Here is a 27,503-nt window from a genome sequence, read left to right as displayed (position 1 = left end):
GTATGTCCATGTGAAGGTGCTGGATTTGTAAGGTGCCATGTCGCCAACACCTTTTAAAACCTGACAACCTTGCCTGCAGCCATCATTCCATCCTAGATCATAATAATTCTAAGAAATTAACTATCTCAGAGAAGGTTGGGGTAGGGTGCCATAAAGAGATGGCAGGCACTGACTATACATATAGCTGAGAGATAAGAGGCTTCAAAATTTGACTGAGTTTCCAACATATAATACTTACCTGTAAGAATTGACTGGTCAACTCTTAGAGTTGTAGACTTGATGGATGTCAATCTAATATCAGCAGGAACTTTGTCACCAACTAATTAAGAGGTTTAAAAAAAAAGAGAGGGCAGTTAAAATGAGCAACTTTTGTGGTTACCTAAAGATGTTTAATATGGAATCAAACATGCTTTTTAAAACCAAATACCTTTCATTCAATACAACAGATTCTATTTCTGAGCAGAGTGAACAGATTAAGGGTAGAATACTGCCAATGTACACTACAATGTAGTTCATATTTAAAGCAAGCTAGATGGGGGATAGGGGTCAGGTGGTAAACAGGAGACTGGGTGAGGTCCCTAGAACAGAGTACAAACATAGGTAAACATAGGTAATTCCCACCAGAAGACCAAGACTGGAAGGTCCCACATCGGTACAATGAAATCTGAGGCCAAGCACACATACACTGAATAGATCTGAAATAACGCAGGAAGGTCTATCAAAAAAGCAACAGACAAGAAAAAAAAAGTCCAATTATTTCACAACACAAATACAAAGCAGTAGAAATGCTATTTTACCTTCAAAGTGGCAAGAAATAAGAAAATAGTCCTGAGTCACAAATATATGGTAGTATGATTCTTACTTCTTGAGATCTAAACATCTGCCAGTTTCCATATGGGGTAAAAAAAAAAAAAAAAAAAAAAAAAAAAAAGAACTAACAAGGCCGGGGAAAGGTTGTTAAAGTTTGCCATGCAAGTATAGAAACAAGAGTTCCTTGGTTCCATGGGTTCAGTTCTCAGAACCCACGGTGGGGCAAGAATGGGAGAAAGGGCAACTCCAAAGTTGTCCATTCTTCTCCACATCACACATAAATTAAGTAGAAAGCTAAACACATAGGTCAGTAAGGCTGTGCAGTGGGTATGCCCTTAAAGGCAAATCTGAAGACTTAAGAGTTTGATCCCTGAAATGGAAGGAGAAAACAGACTGCCTTAAGCTGTCACCAGACCTCCAAATAAAAATGTAAAAAGCAGGTGATGCATATGATCAGACAAATGAAGAAATCAATAAAAGTTCTCCCAGTCCCAGTGCTAAAAAAGACAATATAAGATGTACATAATGACACCATCCAATATTCTAAGTCACAAAGTATAGTTAGCTAATTTATTATCATAGTTTATCTGTGCTTCTAGACACTGAAATACAGGACATAAGGGAAATGAAACATGGTCAGAACTTTTGTCGCCCTCTAAAAGCTCCAACATACACTGCTCTTATTTTATAAACTTTATAAAGCTTATTTTATGACTTTGCTCAAAAATTTTGTAAGCAACGAAAGCTGTGATCGCTTTTCCCAAGACACCTGTTCATCACATGGGAAATCACAAGAGATCAACCACATACACACACAGCGCGGCTAGGGGTAGAATGTGTAACAAATGAGCACCATTGGGTTTCCAGGCCACAGTGGAGAGAAACATTTCACCCTATAACCTTTGGTACCCTTTAAATTATCAAATAAATAAATCTCTTGCATAACCTGAAAATCTTTCAGTCAACAATTTGTTTCCTGGGTAAAGTTCCTGTAATAGCCCCAAAGGGCTCCTGGCTGAGCCCTTTGTGAGTATAAAATAAAGTGCTATCATATATCCAGCAAGAGACAAAACTAAAGCTCCATGCACTTCCTGAGAACAGTACCCAGCTGTAGTCTTCAAAAAGTACCAAAGAAATGCACATCTGCATGAGAAAAGTGCTCAGAAGACAGCCTGCTTAGCAGAGCCTGGGACTGCCTCCAGCAGAAGAGTGGAACTTCCCAGGATGTTTTGAAAGGCAAACCAAGTGGTTTAGCCATCCTATCCAAGGGCTCTGCACTTGTTAGGCCTTCTCCACAGCTTTACCCAAGGAGAATACAGCTAACTTTTAAAGACTTTACTGCTGTGTTTCTCAACCTTAATGCTTAAGCCCTTTACTACAGTTCCTTATGCTGTTGTGATCCTCGACCATAAAATTTTGTTGCTACTTTATAACTGTAATTTTACTACTGATAGAAATTGTAATGCAAATATCTTATATGCAAGGTATCTGACATGTAACCCCTGCTGTTCTAGTGCATGAAATGACCCTATGCCTAAGAGAGCAAGGCAGCACACAAAGCTAGTAGGTCCACAATCTCCAGGGATAAAGATCATCCCTGCATCTGACTACAGGGACACACAGGTGTAGGTAGAATTCCTGCTGGAAATGCTTATGCAACCAGGAGCAACATTCCAACCAAATACAACAAACCTTCCACTTTAACATTACTCTGTTCATGGTATACCAAAGGAAGCACATCCAAATAATTAAGACATTAAAACAAAAAGCAAAAACAAGAAAGGTTAAGACCAGGAGTGACAGTTGCATGCCTTTAACTCTGCAGGCAAAAGCAGATCTCAGAATTTCAGGCAAGTCAGGGCTAAGTACTGAAACCCTGTCTCAACAAACAAATCAATAAAAATTACAAAAAAAAATTGTAAATGCACTAGTTTTTTGTTTTAGGCTTTAAAATTTGTATTACATTTTTACTTATTTTGTATGTGTGTGAGGACATCCCTGTGTGAATGAAGGTCACTTTCAGAAGTCTCCTATCATGTGGGTCCCAAGCATTGAATTCAAGTCATCAGAAGGTAGCAGACACCTTTACTGCTAATCCATCTTGGTGACTTTGGTTTTGTTTCTGATTAAATTTTTTTTCATACAATATATTTTGATTATGTTTTCTCCTCTCAGATTCTCTCTAGCTCCCTACCCACCAACTTTATATTCTTTCAAAAACAAAAACAACCCCACAAGCAAAAACAACAACAAAAAAATCAAATCAAACAAAAACTATGGTATGCCAACACCACTGTTTTAAGTATATTATTTTTGCACATTATAAATTAATCTGATTCTCTGGGCCTTTCAACATTGTGAAATAAGTACAAGGTCAACTAGAAGTATTATAATTCTAAATGGAAAACTTTCAAATGCTCCTTTGATGTCTGAGATGATTTATATAATGATCCCATGGGAGCTGCAGACAAGACTTTTGTCCAATGAGGTACAGAGATGCTAGCAATCTATAGCTGATGTCATTCATGACTCTGCACTGTGACTGATGGGGTACACAGTAACTGTATTTATAAATTTCCATCTAGGGGAGCTAGAACTCAGAGGTTAAGGATTCTGGCTGCTCTTGTAGAGAGCCTGGATTTGATTCCCAACATTCACATGGTGACTCGCTCATAACCGCTTTTAACATCAATCCCAAGGGATCCTATGCCCTTTTCTGGCTTCTTTGGAAATATGATGATTAGGCATATGAGTAGGCAAAACACCTATATAGATAATTAAAAAAGGGGGGAAAAATCCATCTAATGCGAACAAGATGGCATCATGCAAAGTTCTCATAGAGCAAGCTGAGGACCTCAGTTTAATCCTTGGATCTCATGTTAGAAATAGAGAAAGAGAGCCAACTTCCACACTATGTAGCATATTGAGACATCACACGCGCGCACACACACGAAACATAATCACAATAAAATAAGAAGGGCAAAATATGATGCTACATGCCTTTAACCTTAACACTCAGAAGGCAGAGGCAGGTGGATCTCTGTGAGTTCAAGGTCAACGTATTTCTCACAATTGAGTTTTAGGACATCCAAGATAGCCATAGTGAAACCCTATCCTCCCCTGCCCCCAAAAAGGTGAGAGGAGAGAAGTGGGGTGTGTCTATGCTCTTATGTATGTGTGTGCATAAAGGTCAAGAAGAGTCATCAGATCCCTTAGAGCTAGAATGCAGATGGTTGGAAGCTACCCAATATAGGTGCCAGCTAGGAATCTAACTTTGGTTCTGTTAGAGCAGGTGGTGTCTGACAAGCCACCTCTAACCCTACTTACTTACATTTTAATAGTGCTGAAGATTAACCCAAGGCCATGTATATGCTAGGCCTTTCTTCTGCATTGCTGAGTGAACCACTACAAATCCTTTCCTGAAACAAGATCTCCGTTCAGATTCTCTTGTTTGCCCCCAGAATACTGAGATTATAAGCCTGTGCCTCCACACCTAGCAATAAATTCCCACGGTAAAATTTCTGAATAACACAAACAACATTAGAGAAAGGTAAAACCAATACCTAAACATACATGCTAAATGAAAATGTTTCTTAAAGCATTATAAAGTCAACTATTCTTCCCAAGATTGTTAGTCTGCTATATTGTATTCACAGAACTGTTGAGCAAACAATGCTGACTGAAGGTCTCCAATGACACATTCTACAATATATGTGCCCCCTCTCTGTCAAATTTTTCTCCTAGTTGCCTTTCTCCACACTTCTTCCTTCATGCCCCATCTACACTATCTAACATTGCTCTTTCTCTTCTTGCCTGTCCCCAGCTTGCCCTCTCAATGCCTCAGGGCTGAATCAAATGAATGACTCATTGATCTTTTTCTGTTGCACCAAAGGTCCAATTGAAATCTGGAACTCTTTTCACTCGAAGGAGCCTTTCACTCCTGCCCAAGAGAAAATGGTCGTTTTATGTGGTTACTGAGTTTTTTAAAAAATAAAAAAAACCAAAGTAACATTGAGTGTTTAGAGTGCTTACATCATACTTAATATATACATTAACATAGAAAACTTGTAAAACTCTGACAGCAGGTCATCGGTCCTACAGATAAAGTTAAAAGTAAACGTTTCTATTTCTTAGAACACAGGGCTTCTGCTCTAAGTTAAACAAATGCTGTCTTCATGATTACTGTTGGGACATTTAAAGGAGAACATGGACAGGGCCATCCCAGCCAATTTTATAATTAGACCTTAATCATACAAAGCCTCAAGATCTTAAGGAGGATCTAGGGTAATAGATTGGGAAGCCTAAAGAAAGGAGAACTACCCTATGTGGCTATCAGAAAGCCCCACTACATCCTGGGGGGATACATACATTTCAGCATGACTTTTAGGTTACCTGCACTCCTCTTAGTAAACTTCTTGTCAATTCTAAGTAGCCTAACATTGGTTCACATGGTGATAGATATGGCTTAGTCATCTTCCTCTCCCCAGAAAAAAATTCTCAAAAACAGAAATAATTAATTCTATTTCCTTGTGATGTTAAGAAAGGAATCCAGGAAACAAAATGTTTAAAAGACTATATTTTAATAAAAGATTTTAATGAAGAAAAAAAATCTATACTGGTGGATGTTTCCAGAATGAAAAAGTAGTTAGCTTTGAGTAATTTATTTAAGGTATGTGAAGGATGAAATTAAGGTGATGTATATGGTATCCGTGTCTAAGATCAAAGATTAACAATTACATGCACTTTCTAAAACATATGTATAATGAAACTTTATTTAAAAGTGTCTTGTTTTAGTACTAGACTGGAGTAACTGACCTTCTGGGTGTTCAATATCTCTGTCTGTCTCTCTCCCTCTCTCTCTCTCTAATTCCCTCTCCCCTCTGAGACACAGTCTGTTTGTATAGTCCTGGCTGGCCTCAAATCTAGAGATTCACCTTCCTGTCTGCCAACTGCTGGAATGAAAAAATATGCTTGACCATCACACCTAGAGAGAATCAGTTTTGTAGTGGGGAGTATGGGAGCTGACCTCACCAAGCAAAGAAACTGCTTGCTTTCTTTGTAAGCTGCTGATTAGGTGCTAAGTCAGGTTGGCTGGTTTGGACCTCCAAACTCCAGGGTGTAACAATGATTTAATTCTTTCTAGAATTCCATGGGTGGCAGATTTTATGAAGCCATGGGACTGTTTTATGGCCCCATTTATTGGGTGAGGGATGTCCTTTATTCCAAACTCCTTCATATTTAAAAACTATAGAGTGCTGTTTTCTGTCTCACCACTTCCTATGAGCACTGTTGTTTGTTTTTGAGACATGGGCCATAGCTGTCCTAAGTGTCACCAGGTAGACTAAGCTGTTTTTGAACTCACAAAAATCTGCCAGACTCTACATTTGCCATGCTGAAATTAAACAGGCATCATCACACTAGGAAAGGAGTATTGTTTTTAATTCATCTTGTGTAGTATCATGGTGACAGTGGTTTGATCTAGAAAAAACTTCAATTAACAGTTTAAGAGAAAATAAAAATATACATCAGACTCATGAATAGATAGGCAACACCTGATGCCAGGCATGGTAGCACACACCTTTAATCCCGGCTCTTGGGAGGCAGGTGGATCTCCATGAAGTTCAAAGACAGTCTGGTTTACATAGTTTCAGGACAGACAGGGCTAAATTGAATCTGTTCATTTTCCTCCGCCGACTTACTCTTTACATCACCTCTCAGCCTTTTAGCTAAGATCAAGTATTAGGTGGACAAGCAAAATGACTCAGCAGCTAAAATTGACTGCCACCAAGCCTGACAACTGGAAGTCTAATCCCCAGGACCACACTATAGGAGACAATGAACTAACTTGTTCTCTAATGAGCGAGCACACACACACTACATTAAAAAAAAATATGGGAAAACTACTCATAACTACAGATTCTGAAAAGAGCGTGTTTAGGATAGTCTTGATTACATTTTCTCGCATACCAGAAATACTAGCTTCCAGAGTGAAAGCCCAACTGCTTAGCACTTAGAAAGTGACTATCTCAAAGTTGTATGATTGTGCTGCTCACATTACAAGATTGTCTTTGTGGAAAGACAGGAAAGAAGTATGCCCAAGTTAGTTCTTATAACCTATCCTGTGCTAGCATTCTCTTAGCTAGAGAACCTTTGCATCATCTTGGCCAACCCATGACCTTGTTTTGCCAAGGCCAGGAAGTAAAGAGAGGTTTTATTTCAGGAAGCTCAATTAATGAAAGACTTCCTCTAACTTGCTATAACTGACTATTTCACATCTTTTGCTAATGGCCAATTTGGTTGGCATATCAGGACAGATCTCCTAAGAAGTTTTTAAAAAACATCTATGAAAGTAAAGACCTGTCTAATACTTTTTCAAAGGAAAAATATCAATTTCCTTTACACAACTGGCTTCTGTGAGTTTCAGATGGCTATGCCTGGGAAGCAGGCAAGGCAACACTGCTGATCACATCCAGTAATGTTCCCTAATGGGCTTGTCAGAGCCTAAGGGCACGTGGTAGTGGAAAGTTCTTATTCTTGCCAAGGGAGTGCTCTGCAATTTTTTCCTCCACGTTTTTTTTCCTCTCTTTGAGTTGAGGCAGGAAGAATGAGTATCTGTTATAAACCTCCTTCCCTTTGCTTAACACCTGATACTTGCTCACATGTAGTTCTTGGCTCCTGAAGTTCTTAGCTCTTTCCTTTCCATAACAATACTGATTTTTCATTCTGAACAAAAATACAATTTAAAGGTTAGGCTAACAAGAATACAGCTAAGAGTCAGTTTTAAAAACTTACAAATGAATTAAAGTTTTCTTTACATTACAAGGAACATTTAAATAAGGACACTTAAACATCTTTTTCTACTTAAGTTAAATAATAATACACACAGAAAAATAGTTTAAGTATTCACATATGAGGTATATAAAAAGTATTTTTATGGGCTGGAAAGATGGCTCAGTGGTTAAGAGTACTAACTGCTCTTCCAGAGAACCTGAGTTCAAATCCCAGCAACCACATGGTGGCTCACAACCATCTATAATGGGATCTGATGCCCTCTTCTTGTGTGTCTGAAGACAGCTACAGTGTACTTACATATAATATATAAATAAATTTTTTTTTAAAAAAGTATTTTTATTTTAGATGGGTTTGGTGTCCCACATCTTTAGTCCCAAGCATTTGGGAGGCAGAGGTAGATGGATTTCTGAGTTTGAGGTTAGCCTGGTCTACAGAGTGAGTTCTAGGACAGCCAGGGCTCCACCAAGTAACTCTGATTGATGAAAAACAAATTTTAATTAATTTTTATCATGTAGTTGTGTGCTGTGTCTTTAAGTAGAAGTCAGATGACAACTTACAGAAGTAAATTCTCTCTATCATGCCTCAGAAATCCAACTAGGTTGTCAGGCTTAGCAGCACCAAACTTTTATTAATCAATTTTATGTACACTAAAATGTATATGTATAACTTTAAGAAGCCCTTTCAAAGAAAAAAAGGTCAGAAACTGTCTTATAAACATCATTCTTGGTTGAGTTTAAATGGCTCTTAAAATAAGCTTGTAATAAATTTTTTGTTGTTTGTTTTTTGAAGACAAGGTTTCACTGCAGTCTTGCCTACCCTGAAATTTGCTCTGTAGACCAGGCTGGCCTTGAACTCATGAGATCTGCCTGCTTCTGCTTCCTGAATGCTAATTTATATTTCTTAAATTTTCTAGTTATGCAGAAAAAATGGAATTCTCTACTTTTGAAAGCCCAATTTTCTTAATTAAAACTGTTTCAGATCTAAGCAGGAGCAGGTAAGAAATGACCCAAATTACTACAGCATTATATATTTGTTCCCACGATGGCTTTCGGGAGAAGTTTTCTTTTAAAAACACAAATATGAAGTAACGGCTTTATAAAAATATTTCAATAGCTTCTTACTATCCTTACTGCTTCACCACACCTGGCACCTAGAGGAAACTAAATAGTTTATTGATGAATACAACATACATTTAAGAGACTTCCAGAAGCCCAGCCTGGTGGTACAGGTTGGTAACAACATCTACTCAGGAGGCACAAGGACTGTAAGTTCAAGGCATACATGGACAACTGAGTGAGACAGTTGTCTCAAAATAAAAACAGTGGGCTGGAAATGTAGCTCAGCAGGCAGAGCCCTAACTCAAATGTTAAGCTATCTTTTCCTTCTGGAGAGAAAATAATTCATGGAAGCAGGAATTACCATTCTATTCTCATCCAGGCCACTTTCCCCAAATCCCAATCCTCTAAATGTTCTAGCACAAGCAAAGCTTAAACACTGTACTTTTCAAGTCACAATCTTAGAAAAAGTGATCCCTTTCCTGTGGTTTTAGTCCCAGTCAAAAATGGGAAGACTGACACTGCGACTGCTATTGCATCAGGCAGTGGGGAGGAGTGATTACAGGAATCAGGAAATGCCAGCCCCATGTAATCAGGTCAAGCTTCAAGATCAACTGGTCTGTCGTGGTCTGAGGGAGTGGGAGAACCTCCCATAGTGCTTCACCTCTCTGTCTTATTACCTACCCTCAGTGTTAAAGGGTCTTGACCATAAAACATTCTGTTCAATATATCTACACTAATTTTTAAGTGTTTTGCCCTTTCAAAGGAGACTCACTTTTATTTCATGTATATGGGTGGGTTTCTCCTGTATTTATATGTACCTCATGTATGTCTGTTGTCTGTCTGCAGAGGCCAAGAGGTGTTGGATCCTCTGAAACTGGGTGTCAGAGCCCCTTGAACTGGAGTTACATTTTCCTGAGCCATCATATGGATGTTGGGAAATGAACCTGGGTCTTCTGCAAGAGCAGTCAGTGCTCCTAACTGGAAGTCCCAGCTCTTCTTTTTTAGCTTCATTTTTATTTATGTGTATGTTATGTGTTGTATGCAGGTGATTGAGAAGACCAGAGGTATGGTATCTTCCTGGAGCTGAAGTTATAGGCAGTTGTGACATACTTGAGCTGGGTGCTAGGATTATTGTGGATCTTTTTAAGAGTATGACTTGATCTGAGCTCATCTCCAGTCTTTGCTTTGCTTAATATATACGTTAACATGAAGAACTAGGACTTGATTTTTAAAAAGAACCAATGTTACCTGAATCTAGATACCCAGACCTTTATCTCTAGGTAACTGGTCTCTCACATCCCTCACTACAAAACAACTTCACAGAGGACAAAAGCCAAAGGAAAACAAATGTGCTCTTTTGTTTCTCGTTTTTTGTTTGTTTTTTAGTATAAGTTTAAATTTTAAAAAACTTTGGGGATAGGACAGATGTGCGAGGAAACCTGGTTTACATCAGATGTCGTCCTCAACCATTCCCCACTTTATTTACCGAGTGCAACCCATGCTGAACCCAGAGCTCACCTCAACTAATGCAGCCATGCCAATTGGTGGTATAGGGATTCCTTTTGCTTACCTGCTGGTGTTAAGATTAGGAGAGGCCACACACCCCCATGTTTTTATGTGGGTGCAGGTCATCTAACTCCTGTCCTCATCCTTGCATAGCAAGTGCTTTATGCACTGAGCCATCTCTCTGGTCCAGTTAGACAACTAATAAACACATAAAAACCTGCATGCTGGAGGCTTAGAGGTTAAGAACACCGGTTTTCTCCTTCATTGATTCAGAATTCAAATCCAAGCACCCATATGGTGGATCAGAAGACCTTCTTGGTGTGAGAGCATACATGTGTGTAGGTATATATATACATACATATGTATATACACAAAATACACATATATGCACTTTATAATATATATTACATAAAGAACTAAATCTCAACTTCTTAAAAGAAAAAAACTGGTATCTCATTAAATTGCTTAATTGCAAATTGCTTAAACAGGATAATTACTGTTTAAACTATACTTAAAATTTTAATGTGATATGCACGCTGAAACACACATTTATATTCTAGAAAGGGCAAATAATCTGTGTTCCAGAACAATCAGGGCAAAACAGTGAATCTTATCTTGAAAAACTAATTTTTCCTTTGTTTGTGTTTCTGTGTGTGTTTGCATATATGCCTGTCTGAATTTATATGCACCATGTACATGCAGGTATCTATCCACAAGGCCAGAGGAATCCATAGAATGGAAGTTGTGAACTGAACTCTGGTACTCTGCAAAAGCTGTAGTCAATCTTAACGGTCACCTCTCTACTCATAATGCAAAATAAACAACAGGTGGGACATGGTAGTCTATGCCTTTAAACCCAGCACTTGGGGGTAGAGGCACCTGTGAATTCACAGGCCAGCCTCATCTATAGAGAGTTCTAGGACAGCTAGGCCTATGCAGAGACCCCCGTCTGGAAAAAAACAAAGAACAATAATATTAACCCTCCCTCCCCAAACTAGTAGTAAATTAAGTGCTTGAATTACAGAGATGAACCTCCATGTTATTTTTACACCTTTTAAGTGATTTAAGAAAGGAAAAAAAAAAAAAGGTTTTGCTATGAATGACACAAAGCTCAAAATACCATCTGGTTTTATACCACCCCCCCCAAACTCCCCAAAGCCTGCCAATTTGGCATACTCACACGCATACGTAATTCTAGTATATAGGAGGCTGGGGCAGGCAGAGGATCTTGAATTCAAACCTGGCCTGGGCTACAGTAAGGACCTATAAAAGGCCAAAGCTTAAAATCCCATGTCCAGCTCTGCTCTCTACTCTCATGGCTTAGGTGTTTGTTAAATATACAAAGCTAGGCTGCACAACATTGACAGCTTCCTAAAAGAAATTGAAGAAACAAATCTAAACAAACAAACAAACAAAAAAAAAAACCCAACAACCAAGCCTCATGGTCACAACTATTCAATTTAGATGTATTTTAGATTCACAAAGTTCCTTAGAATCTATGCATAGAGATAGGAATGGCAGTACATATCTGTATTTCAGCACCTGAGGTTCAAGGCCCAACTTGGATAATTCATGAACTTATGACTAACCTAGGCTTTATTCTAAAAAATTCAATTCACTTTAACTGCCTAATTCTGTAGTGTTGAATTTTCGCTGTCCTTTGTGAATCAGAGGAAGTTGATGCTAGTTTTCTTATGGTTATCTATTCCATAACCTTGCCTTGTCACATATAAGTATGTGTGGCAAGAGGGAGGTGGCTTGGGGGTGGGGGTGGGGTTGAGACAGTCTCACTATGTAGCTCTGTCTGTCCTGGAACTCAATATATAGACCAGTCAGTCTAGCCTCAACCTCAGGAGATTCCTCCTGCCTCTGCCTCCCAAGTGCTAGAAGAAAAGGTGTGAGCTACCTCACACGAAGCTAACTTTATATTACTAAATCTCATTACAATTCTTTAAATAGTCAGGTTTAAGAATTATTCCTCTTTATTACTGAATAAATCTGGAACATGCAGTCCCCACTACTGAGCAATTAGTTTTCATTTTAGGAAATATAAAATCTATTTCTTACGAAAGGTTTAATGCAATTTTTTGTTAAGATTGTGTCATTTTATCACTTGCATAATAACCTTAAAGTAGAGCTCATTCCAGGATGCTCCAGGACAGGAGCATATTTATGCTCTGTGCTATCATCAGCCCTGTTACCAAAACAGTAATGAAAACAGTGCCCTTGAATACACCAAAGCCACTGCCAAATTCTAAATTCAGACTTTTTTGCTATTATCACTCAATTTGCATTTGTAATATAGACTAATATAGAAAATGTAAAACCACTGAAGTTCCCTTACTGTAAGATGAAGTACATACAGCTCAACTACTTTTTGTTTCCTTACTTCAGAAATATCTTCCTAGTATTAATAGTGAAGAAACAGCGAATGAGAGCAGTTGTCTTACTTTTTGCCAAGTCAGTTTCACATGACTCCATGTGTTGTAGATAGTTCAAAGGTTTACATAAGCCATCTGTAATGTTCACACAAACCCTCCTTACAAAAGTTATTAGCTCATAATTAAAATTTCATTTTCTTTTTAAAAAAACTTATTTTTACTTCTATGTATATCTAGATATAAAAGCACCATATATTGTGTGTAACATCTTAGTATAAGTAAACCCATAAAAATCCAAACAAGTTATTGTTAGGGAATAGTGGAAAAAAGACAAGGAACAGTTGCTACAAAAGATGAATTTCTCTGAATGGATGAAAAGCTGGAACTAACAGTGGCTGCAGAACTCTGAACAGGCTAAAACTTTGTAATGTGGAAGAGAAGGGTGTATGGCATGTCAACCATGTATCACTAAGATGCTAAAAAATAGTGACCTGAGCCACCATCAAATTGAAATGTAACTTATGTACATACTATATGTTTATCATGTATATACTTTAGAAACTACAGTGATTAATTTCCCTCAACTATAGAAGGTGAACAGGAGTGGCTGGTGGCTATAAACCAAACATTTGTATGATTGTCAAAACATCCACTCACTTAAGTGCCTATTCCTGAACACATTTGTGATCTGTCCTGCAGAGCAAATGATAAATGTTTATTAGCTGCATCTACCCCATACGTATGATTACATGCTTTGGTCAACATTACAGGATGCTTAGGACATGCCTAGAAATAAAGGAGTACAAGAGGTTTAAAAAGTATATCTATGTAAAAAGTCGTAATCTCTGTTCTACATCTCTTAGAATGATCAAGATCCAAGAAGCAAGCACATTGCACAAGGCCAAAGCACTGGCCAAGCTTTCCACAATGCACGTGCAAAAGTGGCCACCAAGCAGGTGTTAGCACTGCCAGGAAAGATTCAGAAACAGGTCAGACAAACAGCCTTCAATGTAGGGAATGACTACTGACTATATTTATTCAAATCTTAAAGTTCATCTTTTTTATTTTTTTTGAATATTCAACTTAGGTTTTTGAGTATTTAGCTTGCCTTTTTTTTTTTTTAAATACTAAAAATACCTTTAATCCCAACACTCAGGAGGCAGAGGCAGGTAGATAGATATCTGAATTCAAGGCCAGTTTGGTCTACATCAAAACCCTGTCTCCAAAAACAAATGAAACAAACAGCAGCAAAACAACAAAAAAAACTCCAAAACAAAAAACCAACAGGGGGCTAGAGAGATGACTCAGTGGTTCAGGGCACTGGTTGCTATTCTAGAACCAGGGTTCAATTCCCAGCACCTGCATAGCAGCTCACAATGTTTGTAACTAAAAGTTGCAGTGGATCCAACTCCCTCACAAAGACAAACATGCAGACCAAGCACATGAAAAATGAACAAATAAAATGGAGGAGGGGGGATAGAGTAGGAAGGTGGGAGGGAGAAGGCACGAGAATTAGAGACCCACTTGTTAAAAAATTTAATTATGGAAAACCAGAACAAAACAAAAACAGGGCTAGAGAGATGGCTAGTCAGCACCCACATGTCGACTCACTCCAGTTCCTAGGAATCCAATGCCCTCTTTTGGACTCCACAGGCACCAGGCACACACGCAGTGCACAGGCAGTCCTGAGCAGGCAAATCACCCATATGCATAAAATTAAAAAACAAAACAAAAAAATCTTTAAACACAAAAAGCTAAATATAATTCTGAACCCTGAAAAAAATAACCTTAAAAATAGAATCTAAAAATAAATAAAAACAAACTCAACTCACCAGCAATTTCCACTATATCCCCAGGAACTATGTCTTTAGCTTTAATTCGCTGCACACTTTTTCTGTCCTGTCGATATACTTTGCCCATTTCAGGTTCATATTCCTTAAGAGCTTCTATTGCATTTTCAGCATTTCTTTCCTGTATAAAGAAAAACCTAATATGATAAACCAGCCTGCCATAGTATTTAAGTATTTCTAGATTAGAAACTAAAACTTACAATCTTACTATTAAAAAGCATATTAATGACATCTGTGCTAAACAATTGGCATTCTGGTTTTTTAAAAACATTTATTTATTTTATATGAGTGCTCAGACTTCAGAGACACCAAGAGGGAATCAAATCTCAGTACAGATGGTTGTGAGCCACCATGCAGTTGCTGGGAATAGAACTCAGGACCTCTGGATGAACAGTTAGTGCTCTTAACCAATGAGCCATCTCTCCAGCCCCAATAATCGGCATTTTAATACAAACATTTACAAACTTATACAGTAAAAGGCTAGGCCAAACAAGGTGATACATACCTTTAATTTAATGAGCACAGGAGGCATAGGCAATCAGTTCTGTGAGTTCTAGGCCTGACAGAATTACCTAGTAAGACCCTGTCTCAAAAATAAATATGGGCTAGAGAGATGGTTCAGTAGTTAAGAGTGCAGACTGCTCTTCCAGAGGTCCTGAGTTCAAATCCCAGCAACCACATGGTGGCTCACAACCATCTGTAATGAGACCCGATGCCCTCTCCAGGTGGGTCTGAAGACAGCTACAGTGTACTTATACAAATAAATAAACAAACAAATAAATATGATGTGGTAATGCACACCTGTAATCCTAGCAGTTTGGAGACTGAGGCAAGAAAACTGGGGATTGGAGGCCATCCTGGGCTACATTATGAGCTACTTCCTCAAAAACAACACAACATATCAGAGTTCAAGACAGTCTGGTCTACAGAGTGAATTTCAAAACATCCAAGACTACACCACCAACGACAACAAAGAAAAAAAATTCTTAGAAACTGAGTCTCATGAAACAGGTACGCCTGCCTGGCCACCATCCTACCTCAAAATTTATAACATGTGAGGAAAGGGGATGGGTTTGTTTGTTTTAATAACAAAGGCCAGCAAACTGCTCTCTCTGCCTGCACCTCCTGAGAGCTGGTGATACAAACAAGTCACCCACCCCAGGATGTTTGTGAAGTATGCTTGAGGGCAATGCAAGTGGTCCAGTGCTCCCCCTGTAATCCCAAATACCTGGAAGGCTGACACAGAATGGTCTTTCTTGAGTTTGCAGCTAACCTGGGCTAAAATGCTGTTACCAAAAATACATAAATTTTTTTTTAAAGTCAACCAAAGAATGTCAAGTATTCTACTTCACTTCTAAAAGTAAGAACACCATAAACCTGAAAGGGGAAAAGCCCAACTTGAAAGTGAATTTGATAGACCTTAAATCATTAATAATTTAAGAGCTAAGAATGCAGCCTGGTGGCAAACCTTGTTATTTAAAAATCATGTTTAATCTTTACGCACCAAAAATTTTTTGACTATTTCCATGTTACGTTTTGTTTTATATGTATTTTATGCTAATTGTAACTAGTAAGTTTTCAATACATTCTATCAAACCTTTAAAAAAAATCAAGTACTGTCAAAAAATATATTCATATAGTTTTATGCAAAAATTCTTTTAAAATTTGTACATTTATCTGTTTTTTAAAATAAATTTGTTTAATAAAAAAACAAAAAGGAATTTGAAACATTAGCGTTCCTTGTCAAACTCTAGGGAAAACATTGGCATTTTTTGAGGTAGATCTCTGTAGTGCAATTTTCAAGAATACAATTTCTGTTCTATAGTAAATAAGCTTTCAGCCTATGTGCAGACAACGCCTGTGCAATGGAGAGAAATTGAAAGCAATTTAGGTTTTAAGAATTCTTATACCCTCCTCCCTATTCTGCAATCTAAGGGGGAAAACAGTCATTTTCAATAAGTTTATCTTCAAAAATCATCATGAAATATAAAGGCAGATTATTCCTCATATTCTTTGGTTTTCTGAAGCTTTCTATTACCAACTTTGTTTTGAAAATGGGGTATTCCTACTGTTGCCCAGTCAAGTCTCAAAAGATCCTGCCTCCAGCTCTTCAGATCTACTACAAGGTCAGATCTACTACACCCAGCTTCTCATCCATATTCATTCCTGTTTTCTTTTACCTTCAGTTCTCTACTCCCGGTCTCGAGACAGGGTTTCTCCATGTAGCTCTGGCTGTCCTGGAATTTGTTCTTTAAGGCCAAGCTGGCCTTGAACTCACAAAGATCACCAGCCTCTGCTTCCCAAGTACTGTGTGGGATTAAAGGCCTGAATCACCACACCTGGACTCTTTGTGAGTTTCAGACCACCTGGGTCTATATAGTTCCAGGGCTATGTAAATAGACCTTGTCTTTTTTAAATAAAAAAAAAAAAAAAAAAAAAAAAACGATGGAGCTGGAGAGATAGCTCAGTGGTTAAGAGCACTAACTGCTCTTCCAGAGGTCCTGAGTTCAATTCCCTGCAGCCACCTGGTGGCTCACAACCATCTGTAATAGATCTGATGCTCTCTCCTGGTATGTCTGAGGACAGCTATAGTGTACTCACATACATAAAATAAATTTTAAAAGAAAAAAAAGCTAATGTTTAGAAAAATGACCAGATTACTACAATGTAACACTTAATGCTGCTGCAGAAATGTTTTTGCTTACCTGCCACACACCCACAATTGCATTGGCTACCAATATAAGCAGAATTACAAAAGGCTCTACAAAGGCTGTAATCGTTTCTTCACCTTCTTCAAACCAAGCCAAAACCTAAAAGAAAGATGGCACATATTAGACCTGCTTATGTGCTTTTAGATTACGCTACTTTCATAATAAAAGAAGTTCACAATATGGAAGTTATTATACAGAAAATAAAAATCCCTTGTTCTTACATCGTAAAAATAAGGCAAAATGTAGTAACAGAAACAATTGGTTTATATCCTTTTCTTACCTGAGTTAAGATTATTTAACTTCTTAACAACTCCTAAAAGTTTTGTTTTTTTAAAAAATGGCATTTCAGAACACAAATAGTAGGGTTTTTTTTTTTTTTGTGGAAAGAATGAATCTCACTCACTTCATAGGTAAATATTTTAAATAAATAAAACTTTAAAATCCTGATTTTATTACAGTAAAATGTGAACAGGTAAACACCTATACCAACACTGAATATGACTCAGGTTAAGAACACCGGTTGCTTATCCAGAGGACATCGTGAGTTAATTAAGTTAAGAACATCTAAGGCAGTGGTTCTCCCAATTCGATCCTTTAATACAGTTCCTTATGCTCTGGTGACCACCAACCATAGCATTCTTTTCATTGCTACTTCATAACTATAATTTTGCTTCTGTTATGAATTATAATGTAAATAACTGTGTTTTCTGATGGTCTCATTCACCCCCTCCCGAGCCCCCACGAGAGTCAGGACCACAGGTTAGAATCACTGATCTGAGTTAAAAGTTAACCAGGATGAGTGGGTAAAAGGACCTGCTGTGCAAGTTTGATGATCTGAATTCAATTCTCAAACTCACAATGGAAGGATTTGACAACTGACTCCTGAAAGTTGTCCTCTGACCTCCATACGACAATGTCCATGTCACATATGCACATAAGCTCCCTTCCATTTTCCAGGGCCAGAACCTGATAAATGTCAGTGGCAATTTTATCAGAAACCTGCCAACATGAATGACTGAATCTGGGAGGAGGGCTTTGCTTTGCCTGTGGCAGTGGGAGGTTATATTGCTTAAAATGAGCACATTTCACAATAAAGACCCTTTCTTTACAAGATTATCTAGGAGCTAGCAAGATGGCTGATCAGGTAAAGACACTTATTCTACAAGCTTGACAACCTGAATTCAATCTCTGGAACCCACATAGAAGTGGGAGGAGAGAACCAACTCCGTAAGTTATGTGACCTCTGTGTACACACAACCCCCCTCCAATCACATTTAATCCTAGATCTCAGGAGCTAGTGGCTGCTGTTTCTGAGTTCCAGGCCAGCCTGGTCTATAAGGCAAGTTCCAGGACATAATAAAGAGACCATCTCCAAACAAGCAAACATAATGTGTGTGTAAACATATGTATGTATGTATGTATGTATGTATGTATATATATATATATATATATATATATATATATATATATATATATATATATATATATATATAACCCTGTGCTATAAGTAAAATTAATAAAGTTGAAATAATGAGTCTATATAGCATTTATTCTCAATGGGGTTTTTTAAAAAAACAAAACAAAAAAAACCTCACAAATAGCACAAGAGGTAATTAAGACAATATGAAACTCTAAAGAGAAATAACATTGAACTAGCAAAGAATTGTATCAAAGAAAAACCAAAGAAAAAGTATACAGGCTCTGACACATGTCAATTATCATTGACAAGTAGGGCCGGAGGAAACCAGAATGAATGCGATAAACTACTGCAAGCTTTCAACAAGGCATTCCCAGTATTAAGGCCAGGATCTCTGCCAAAATGAAAACTTCTCTAGGAAGTTATAAATGTTGATAGATGCAGGATCACAGCTGCTGATACAGCCTTCCAAACATTTGCCAAGGAGAACATATCAGAATAAGAAATTTAATTAGCTCTTAAAGAAGAAAAATTGCTCAACTTCACGAGTGACTAGGGCCTTTTCCAAAAGGTCAGTGAGGCATTAGTGACTCTAAGATAAGCTTCACACCTTGTTAAAGTGGGTATGAATTTCCTTCTTGGCAGCCAATGCTGGGGACAACTCAGGGCACCATCCCTTAACAGCTGGCTCAAAGGAAAGGGTGAGCAGTGTCAGAATTGCTGGAGTAACACAAACCTTTAGTAGTCAAGAGATGTAATTATTCTCACGACTAATATTTATCAAACTCAAGAATCCTAATTTAACCGGTGCACTAAATTTGCCTTCCTTGTGTCCTGTTGAATAGAAAGCATAGGCTACCCACACTTGAACGGTCTACAGATACCAGTAATTGTTGGGTGAGAAACTAGTGGCCAAATCTACTAAGAATGGCACCCAAACCTATTTAAAGTTTAAGGACCATCCACTCAGAGCTGGCAAGGAAGTTCAGTGGCTAGAGACCTTGCTTAATATATGCCAGGCCCTAGGGTCAGTCTACATCCAGTACAAGGGTTGAGGGAATAAAAAAACAAAAACAAAACTGAGGTTGAAGAGACAGCTCAGTGGTTCAGAGCCCCTTGCTGTTCTTCCAGGACTCCAATTCAGCCCATAATGCCAGTAACTCCAGCTTTAGGAGATAGGGATCCTCTTCCTGCCTCCAGAGGGCCCACAACGTGACATACAGTCAAACTTATACATAATCTAAAAAGTTCTTAAAGATAAAAAGTCTACTGTAAAATAATAACCCAGAAACTCAAATCCTACACCTCAAATTGAAGATCAATCACATTTAACTGATAAACAAATCTATTTTCAGAATGTGTTTTTCAGTGTCTACAGTATGCTCTATAGATAAGAAATCACGAGCAACCGGTCCTGACAAATGACTGATGGGGAGGAGGTATAAGAAAAACCAGACAGATGCTCTCTTACGGTTTGGTCAGTTTAGTTATAATTATGGGTTTTCCTAAGTTAAACAAAATAGATTTACACAAAAAAGGAAAGATGTCTATAATAATCTTTGAGTCTAGATTGGACATTAAGGACTTTGTCTACAGCTGCATCCCTAGGGGCTCAGAAGATGCTCTGGTGCATTCATGATGCTCATTATGTGATACCAGACAAGTGAGGAAACAATGACACAAGAGCTCAGAGAGTTAAATGCAAAGGCTAGGTTAGCCTCTGAGTAAAAGGCAGCCAACACTCTACCCGAAAGAAAAGGAGGAACAGTAGTTTTAGACAAAAAGTTTCTTCTTCCCTCCAAACTATGTTGTTACAATGACAGTGCCTTCTCCCCGCAGTAAATTCAAAGGTTCAAACTTGCCAGTTCTATCCCAAGTCACTAAGCACATTTTAAGCTGAAGCAGTATAGGACAGAGATCTTGCTACTGACATTAATTTACAGATCAGTCTCTGGATTAATGTTTATCTCAGTGGTAGTGCACTTTCCTTGAAGATGTGAGGGTCTGGGATTCCATCCAAAATCACAAGAAATGGCCTGACACTATGGCACTACTAATGTCCATACATTTTTGTGTGTGTGCGCCTGAGAACATGTATATGCACATCATATGTGCTGGTATCTATGGAACCCAAAGGTGTCAGACCACCCAGAACTGGAAATACAGATGGCTTGAACCACCTAAAGAAGGTTCTATAAGTGTAGCAAGTACTCTTAACCACTAGGCCATCTCTCCAGACCCCCTAACTACCCTGTTTTTGTTGGACAGGCTGACCTCTAACTTGAATTAGTCTTCCTACATTAGCTTTCTCAACACTGGTATTATGTGCATGTCACACTTTACCTGGCACTACTAATTCTAATAAGAATAATGAACAAAGCAAATTTTGTTCTAATACAAAAAGGGCCATGTTCTGCTATATACATGGGAAAGAGGGTTGTCATAGTATGACAGGATTGTGGACTGAGCTTTTTTTTATTTCCCCTTTCTTATTTTTCCCAAGACAAGAGTCTATATATCTTTGGCTGACTGGCCAGGAGCTCCCTATATAGACCAGGTTGGCCTTGAACTCCCACAAACCCATTCCACCACCTCTACCCCCTAAGTGTTGGCATTAAAATTGTGTATCACCACACTCAATTAAGGCTGTACTCTCAAGACCACCCAGAAAGCACAGAAGCTGAAGTATAATTTAGTGGGAGAATAATTGCATATCAGGTGAGGGAGGGACTCAGGTTAAATGGCAGCATCATATGCTGAGGGTAAGAAAGATCAAAAGCACTTTTTTCTTATACCTTAGGAAACTTGTACTGTAACTTTGAATCAGTAAATAAAATTTATATTAAAAATGTTGTAAGAAGGCAGGCATAGTGGTGCACCTTTAACCCTAGCTCTTAGGAGGCAGAGCAGGCAGATCTTGTAAGTTTAAGACCAGCTTGTTCTACAGAGTGAGTTCCAGAACAGCCAGGGCTGTTATACAGAGACAACTTGTCTCAAAAAAAAAAAAAAAAAAGACATGGAAATTAAAAACTTTACAAAAACACCACAGAAGATTTATCAATAAATGATTTGCTAAGTATCTTGGGTGACATTCAAAAATCCCTTCAGTCAAAACAACAAAACCAAAAGCCCTAACATGAATTAGAATTCATTTTCTTCTGTACACTTCAAAAAGCTAAGCATGACCATACACACCTGTGATCCCAGAGGACCAAAGTCCTTGGAGTATATCCCTATAGTAGGGAAAGTGAGGAAAATCATTAATGTTTCCTCTTCAAACCACTTTTAAAATATTTTAAGAAAAATTTAAAATTTCAATTACCATAAAATGCACAAACGTTTCCTGAAGATCATTGAAACCAGCAAATAAAACTAGATAGCATATTCCATCAATGTCTCAAAAACCTAGAAACAAATTCATTTCTATATGTAAGATTCTGAAGATACATACAACCCAGTAGTGGTAAGAGGATTTCTCGAGTTCAGGGCCAGCATAGTCTTTATAGTCTTGGACTCCAGGATAGTCAGAATTACAAAGACAGATCCTATCTCAACAATAACAAGAGTATTTTAGAATCTAAGTAGTGTAAAATAGGAATTTGGGCAACAAGTAAAGAAACATACGTAGATTTTCATCATTGGTACCACTACTGTCTAGACCGATCAGCTAATGCCAACATAGCCCTAAAGACACTTGCCTCTCCTTCAGATCTTGAAGGTTACACAACCACCCACTAAAAGCCTGCATTTCTCTCCCCTATAGCCAACTTCTTTGTCACAGCCCCTTTGCTTTACTTTCTCAAAAGTACCCTTCAAGACAACAGACCCCATGTTCCCCATTATCCCTAGTGTGTATGTCAGGTGTTCAATTGGGGGAGGGGAAGAGTGAGCAGGCTTTCCAATTAGGCAACCATATGCAGAATACTTAAGGTTACTAACCTAAGAGAATGGAAACCCAAATGAGACAAAAATAATGAATGGTTCCAAATTAACCCATGTGAAAAAGGAGATGCATTTTGCAGAGACAGTCTTATATACTGCAGGCTAACCTCAAACTCACTGTATACCCAAGGATTGCCTTGAACTCTTAACCCACCTACTTAGCTACTAAAGACTAATTAAAATTATAGGCACACACTACTATGTTTGAATTGACCTTTTTAAAAGAAACAATTTTGGTGGATACTAAAAATTAAAATGTCCCCATGGGCCACAAGTGTAAAACATTAATGCAGCTTTTTTTTTTTAAGCCAGAGCAAAACATTAACTGTAGTTAACAGTTTACTAATCTGATAATTGAAATAAATCATTAATATCTTTTTAACCTGAGGAGAATCTGATGATTTATGAGAACTGCCTGTTCACTTCTACAAAAGAACCTGACTATTCAACTGTGATTTTCCTTTTATGCCAGCAAGAATATACTGACTACCACAAATAACTCAGTGCTCTTATTTGGAAGCTATGAAAATAAGCTGAATTTGGTGGCACAAAGCTATAATCCTGACTTCTAAGAGGCTAAGCGAGGCAAGAGGATCAAGTAAGACTAGGCTGTACACAGTGAGCTTGAGACCAGTCTAAGATATATTAAGATGCTGGTGGCGCATGCCTTTAATCCCAGCACTTGGGAAGCACAGGCAGTAAGCCTGGTCTACAGAGTGAGTTCAAGGACAGCCAAGACTACACAGAGAAACCCTGTCTCAAAAAACAAAAACAAAACAAAAAGGACTGAAAATTGACTAGGCAGGCTGTGTTTACAATATAAGTTTAAGGCCTGGAGCTTAGACCTCAGGTATTCACATAAAGGCCAGCAAGCCATGATAGCCTGGCTGTAATTGCAGCATTCAAGAGGCAGAGGCAGGCTGGCTACTAAACTAGCTGAATCAGTAAGCTCTGGGTTTAATCCAGCAACCCTGCCTCTGTATATAAGGTGAGGAGAATTATTAAGCAAGGCACCTGATGTCAACTTCTGGCCTCTGCACACACATTCACACACAAGCACACCCACATACCCGAACAAGTAAACTCATTCATTGCATGCACACACAGACACACAGACACACACAGACAGACACACACACACACACACACACACACACACACACACACACACGCAAGCATACCCATCCATCATTGTGTGTATGCACGCACACACATGGGCAGTAACAGAATTTAAAAAAAGGAAAGAACAGATCAAGTACCATGTAGTACCATCAACCCTCAATAAAGAACACAAACAAAACCCATCTTCTAGAGCACAATTTTTCATTTTTCCCATCTTTTAAGATAGTCTCATTCTAGCCCAGGCTGTACTGATGCCTCAGCTTCCTGAACTTTTTCTTTTGAAATAAAGCAACCTTGAAGTTTATTTTTAAAGGCTTTAATATAGACGTAAGCATGGACACTAAAGGTCAAGAGCTGATACAGAATTTAGAGCAGCCTCAAGAGTATCTTCATCTACCCACAACCTTGATCAAATAAACTAAAGCAAATTAGTGAATTCTATTAAAAGCACTTCCTAAACACTTATTCTTTAGCCATTTAACAACTCATATCACAAAAATGTAACAGTTCATTTCCTGAGCAAGAATTCCAAGTAATTACTGAAAATGAACTCATATCTACCAACACAGTACTAACAGGCAATGTCTACTATTACAAAAAAAGTCAAAACACTTAAAATTTGAAAATGATTAGAAGTAATAAATTCCTAATTACTCCAATGTAAAATGTATATATAATCATTAATTCTGCTTGATAAAAAGTCAAAATGTCTACTCAGAATTTGAAACCCTCTGAAATCCAATAGCAAGTAACTTGTTCACTAGAAAGAGGCACATTTCTAAGGCTGCTTCAAATAACAATACGAAAGAAACCAGCGAGGATGCATTTTGCCTACAGCTTGTATCTACCAAGCTAGTTAATTTCTAATTCTATGTCCTTGATGGCCTTAGTGAATGCCAACATTTAACTGCCAAAGCAGACTTCCAGAATTATGTAGCCTGCATAAATACAAACCTTAAACAACCCCCAAGTATATAATTTAGTGTAGCACATGGCAACATGCTCAAACTATAATCAGCTTCATTTATCTTATTTACAAATGAATCAACCATTTAAAAATTATATTTTTTAAAAAATTAACCACAAAAAGACATATGTAAGAAGTACAGAGTAATAACTTGCTATTGGAGTCTAAATTTTATTCAGTGAAAATCACACGTAAGAGTCTTAATAGCTGAACTTTCAGTGGCCTCACAACACTTAGATAACAGGACAAACTGAGGTTTCAGGACAAAATTCATGTACACAATCATTCCTAAAGGTCACCTTTGCTGCCAATATTTATTTTAAAAATAACTAAAAATTAATCTTCCCTTTACCTGAGCTCAGTAAGTTCTCTAAGCAATCTCTATGCTAATGTTTTCATAGAGGCCATGATCACAGAACCTCTGGGTCAGACTCACGTGTGATTTCATAATTGAAACTATACAGTTACCAGTTTTGTGAAACCTAATACAAGTACTGTATGATTTTCACTTCCTGTCACAGTATAAGAATACAATGTTCTAAGGACGAAGTTTTGTGTGTGTTATGAAGATTAAGAACATTTGGATACCACTATCACCATTTAAAAAAAAAAACTATAAAGTCCACTACCCAGAGGAAAAAATGCTGGTAGTAAAATGCCACCTTTCTTAGTTTTTCTCTGCATTTCACTAGTTTCTTAGCAACCACACTGGCTCAAGCACATACAGAACAAGAAAGAAAAAGAAACAAAAAACCCCACCTCTGCCTTCATTCCCTCTTTAATATTTAAAACCAAGACTACTGAACTTTGTTCTCTCAGTCTAGGAATAACTCAAGACAGGGGTCCAGGTTAGATGCCACCCTAAAGGTCAGTGACCAAATTTGGTCAACAGTGGTGCCATCACTGCCGTCATCATTCTTGTCACTGTCAGGAACAACTGTCACCTTGCCACTACCAGGAAGGCAGAACTGGAATATTCCTTTTGTACGCTCTACTTACAAAGTGCCCAACACCATCTTAGTGTGATCTTACATGATAGCAAATGGAAGAACCCCAATGAAAAGGCCTTGCAATGAGAAACTTCCTGATACTAAAAACTGGTAGGGCAAAAGAATTTCAGAGACCCTGCAGTCAGGGACCATTTCTCACTGTGCTGTAAAAGCATGTATTACCTTATCAAAACAGCTTCTAGCATCTTTTCCTCTAATTCTTGGATTATTTTGTTTTATTATTTTTAAACACGGAAACTCAGTGGCCATTATTTATTTTCTGGTGTACCAACGAAATACTTTCAACTCTTAGGGGAGATAAAATAATTTTTAAAAAATACTTACGAAAGATATACATGCTGCCAGCAATAAAATTCTAACTAGTAAGTCTTCAAACTGCTCAATCACAAGTTCCAGCAAGGTTTTTCCTGTTAGAAAAGAAAAAAAAAAGTTTCATTGTCCAACATCAATCAGTTGGCGTCTGCACACACATCATCTCTCTAAAATAACATGTTAATATGTATTTACCTTCTTCAGCCGGTAATTCTAGAATGCCGAAATTCGACAGGCAACGTGTCAGGAGGAAAACGGAAAAAAAAATGAAGACATTTTATTAGCTCTTCTATAAAAACTGCTAAATTCACCACCATCGTTGTCTGATAGGCAGATATAGGGATAAGAACGTTCAACGATCTCTCTCCACTTTGATACCCCGAGAAATGACCATGCAGTCATTTCAGCTTGGGTCATCACTTCTGCCAGATGTGCAACTTTGGGGAGTACAAGAAATGGTCGGAGGGTTTCTCAACACCGACGCCTCATAAATCCGCGGGGAACTCAGCCCAGCCGCAGGAGGAGCCTCCTCCCTCCCTCCCACCTTGGCTTGCTGAGCGCCAGAAGGTCACCGGTTCGAGACCCCTAGAGGTCAGCGATGGCCCGGACCCGCGCGCGGACCGCCCGGCCTCTCGCAGCCGTCGGGCGCCGAGCCGAGCCGAGCCCCACGAGGTGGAGCCGGGTCAGCCATCTTCCTTGGCGCTCGGGCCCGCGCCGCGCCGCTGCAGCCCCGGCGCCCCGCACCTACCGTTGGAGCCCCATCTCTCCTTGAGCTTCTTGACCTGCTCCAGGCTCAGCCCCGTGCTCTCGTTGACACCGAAGTGGCCCAGTACCTCCTCCACGGTCTTTGTGTGAGCGTTCTCCATGGCTGCGGGGGCCCCGGCCGGCCTCGCCTCGCGTCCCCGCGGCCTCCTCGCCTCCGCCTCGCACTCGGGCCGCGGGCTCGTGCCACCGCGGGCGCCCGGGCACGGACAGCTGTCCCCTCTTCTTTTTTCTTCCTCCGCGGCGGCGGCCGCTTCCGCCTGACCGAGCGCTGAATCACCCGAGCCCCCACCCCCAGAAACCGCCGCACGCGGCCGGGCCTCGCCGAGCCCGTCCGAGGGGCTGCGAGCCTCCCGCTCCGCCGCGAGTGTCTACCAGCCGGCCGCAGGCAGCACAGGCCGCGGCGCTGCGCTGAGGAGACCCCGCACGCCTGAGGAGGGGCGCCCGGCCGAGCCCTCGGCGCGGAGGACAGTGAGGCAGGCGACGGGAGAGGAGCTGCGCGGCGCGCCTGCCCGAGCCCCTCAGCTCTGCACCCCCGACAGCGGCAGAGGAAACTGCGGCGGAGGAGACGGGAGGTGGCGTCGGGGACGGCTCCGCGGAGGCTGCTCTAATAGCATTTATCCGCCGCTGCCTCCCCTCTCGCCGCCGCCGCGGCATGTGGACGCCGCTCATTGGCCGAGAGAGCCCAGCGCGGCGCGGGCGGCGCAGCCCCGCCCCCTCCCCCGGCGCCCTCCCGCGCGCGCGCTGCGCGCCCACGCCGCCGGCAGGCCCCGCCTCCTCCCGCGCGCCGCCCCCAGTAACCCGGATCGAGGCCGCGCGCATGTGCGCGCGCAGGCCGCCTCCGCGTCCGCGCTGTGCTTGCT

The 27,503-nt window shown here is 39.5% G+C and overlaps 1 protein-coding gene across 2 annotated transcripts in view; it reads right to left on the bottom strand.

Moving 5' to 3' along the window:
- The window catches only part of ATP2A2 (ATPase sarcoplasmic/endoplasmic reticulum Ca2+ transporting 2), a 45,275-nt gene extending 18,019 nt beyond the window's left edge, over positions 1 to 27,256 (bottom strand). The window contains exons 1-6 of one of the 2 annotated variants that reach the window (XM_080940818.1): positions 26,627 to 27,256; positions 26,074 to 26,091; positions 25,891 to 25,973; positions 17,103 to 17,207; positions 14,380 to 14,518; positions 239 to 319 (exon numbers count right to left, since the gene is read on the bottom strand). In XM_080940818.1, coding sequence (XP_080796944.1) covers positions 239 to 319; positions 14,380 to 14,518; positions 17,103 to 17,207; positions 25,891 to 25,973; positions 26,074 to 26,091; positions 26,627 to 26,744 — 544 coding nt within the window. In that variant the 5' untranslated portion in view covers positions 26,745 to 27,256. The remainder of the gene's footprint in view (positions 1 to 238; positions 320 to 14,379; positions 14,519 to 17,102; positions 17,208 to 25,890; positions 25,974 to 26,073; positions 26,092 to 26,626) is intronic. The other variant, XM_080940819.1, reaches the window with a different exon arrangement.
- Between the last annotated feature and the right edge of the window lie 247 nt (positions 27,257 to 27,503).

This window comes from Micromys minutus, assembly GCF_963924665.1.
Source record: "Micromys minutus genome assembly, chromosome: 29".
In the NCBI taxonomy this organism is placed as follows: domain Eukaryota; kingdom Metazoa; phylum Chordata; class Mammalia; order Rodentia; family Muridae; genus Micromys; species Micromys minutus.
This window is presented reverse-complemented; position numbering and strand designations above follow the sequence as displayed.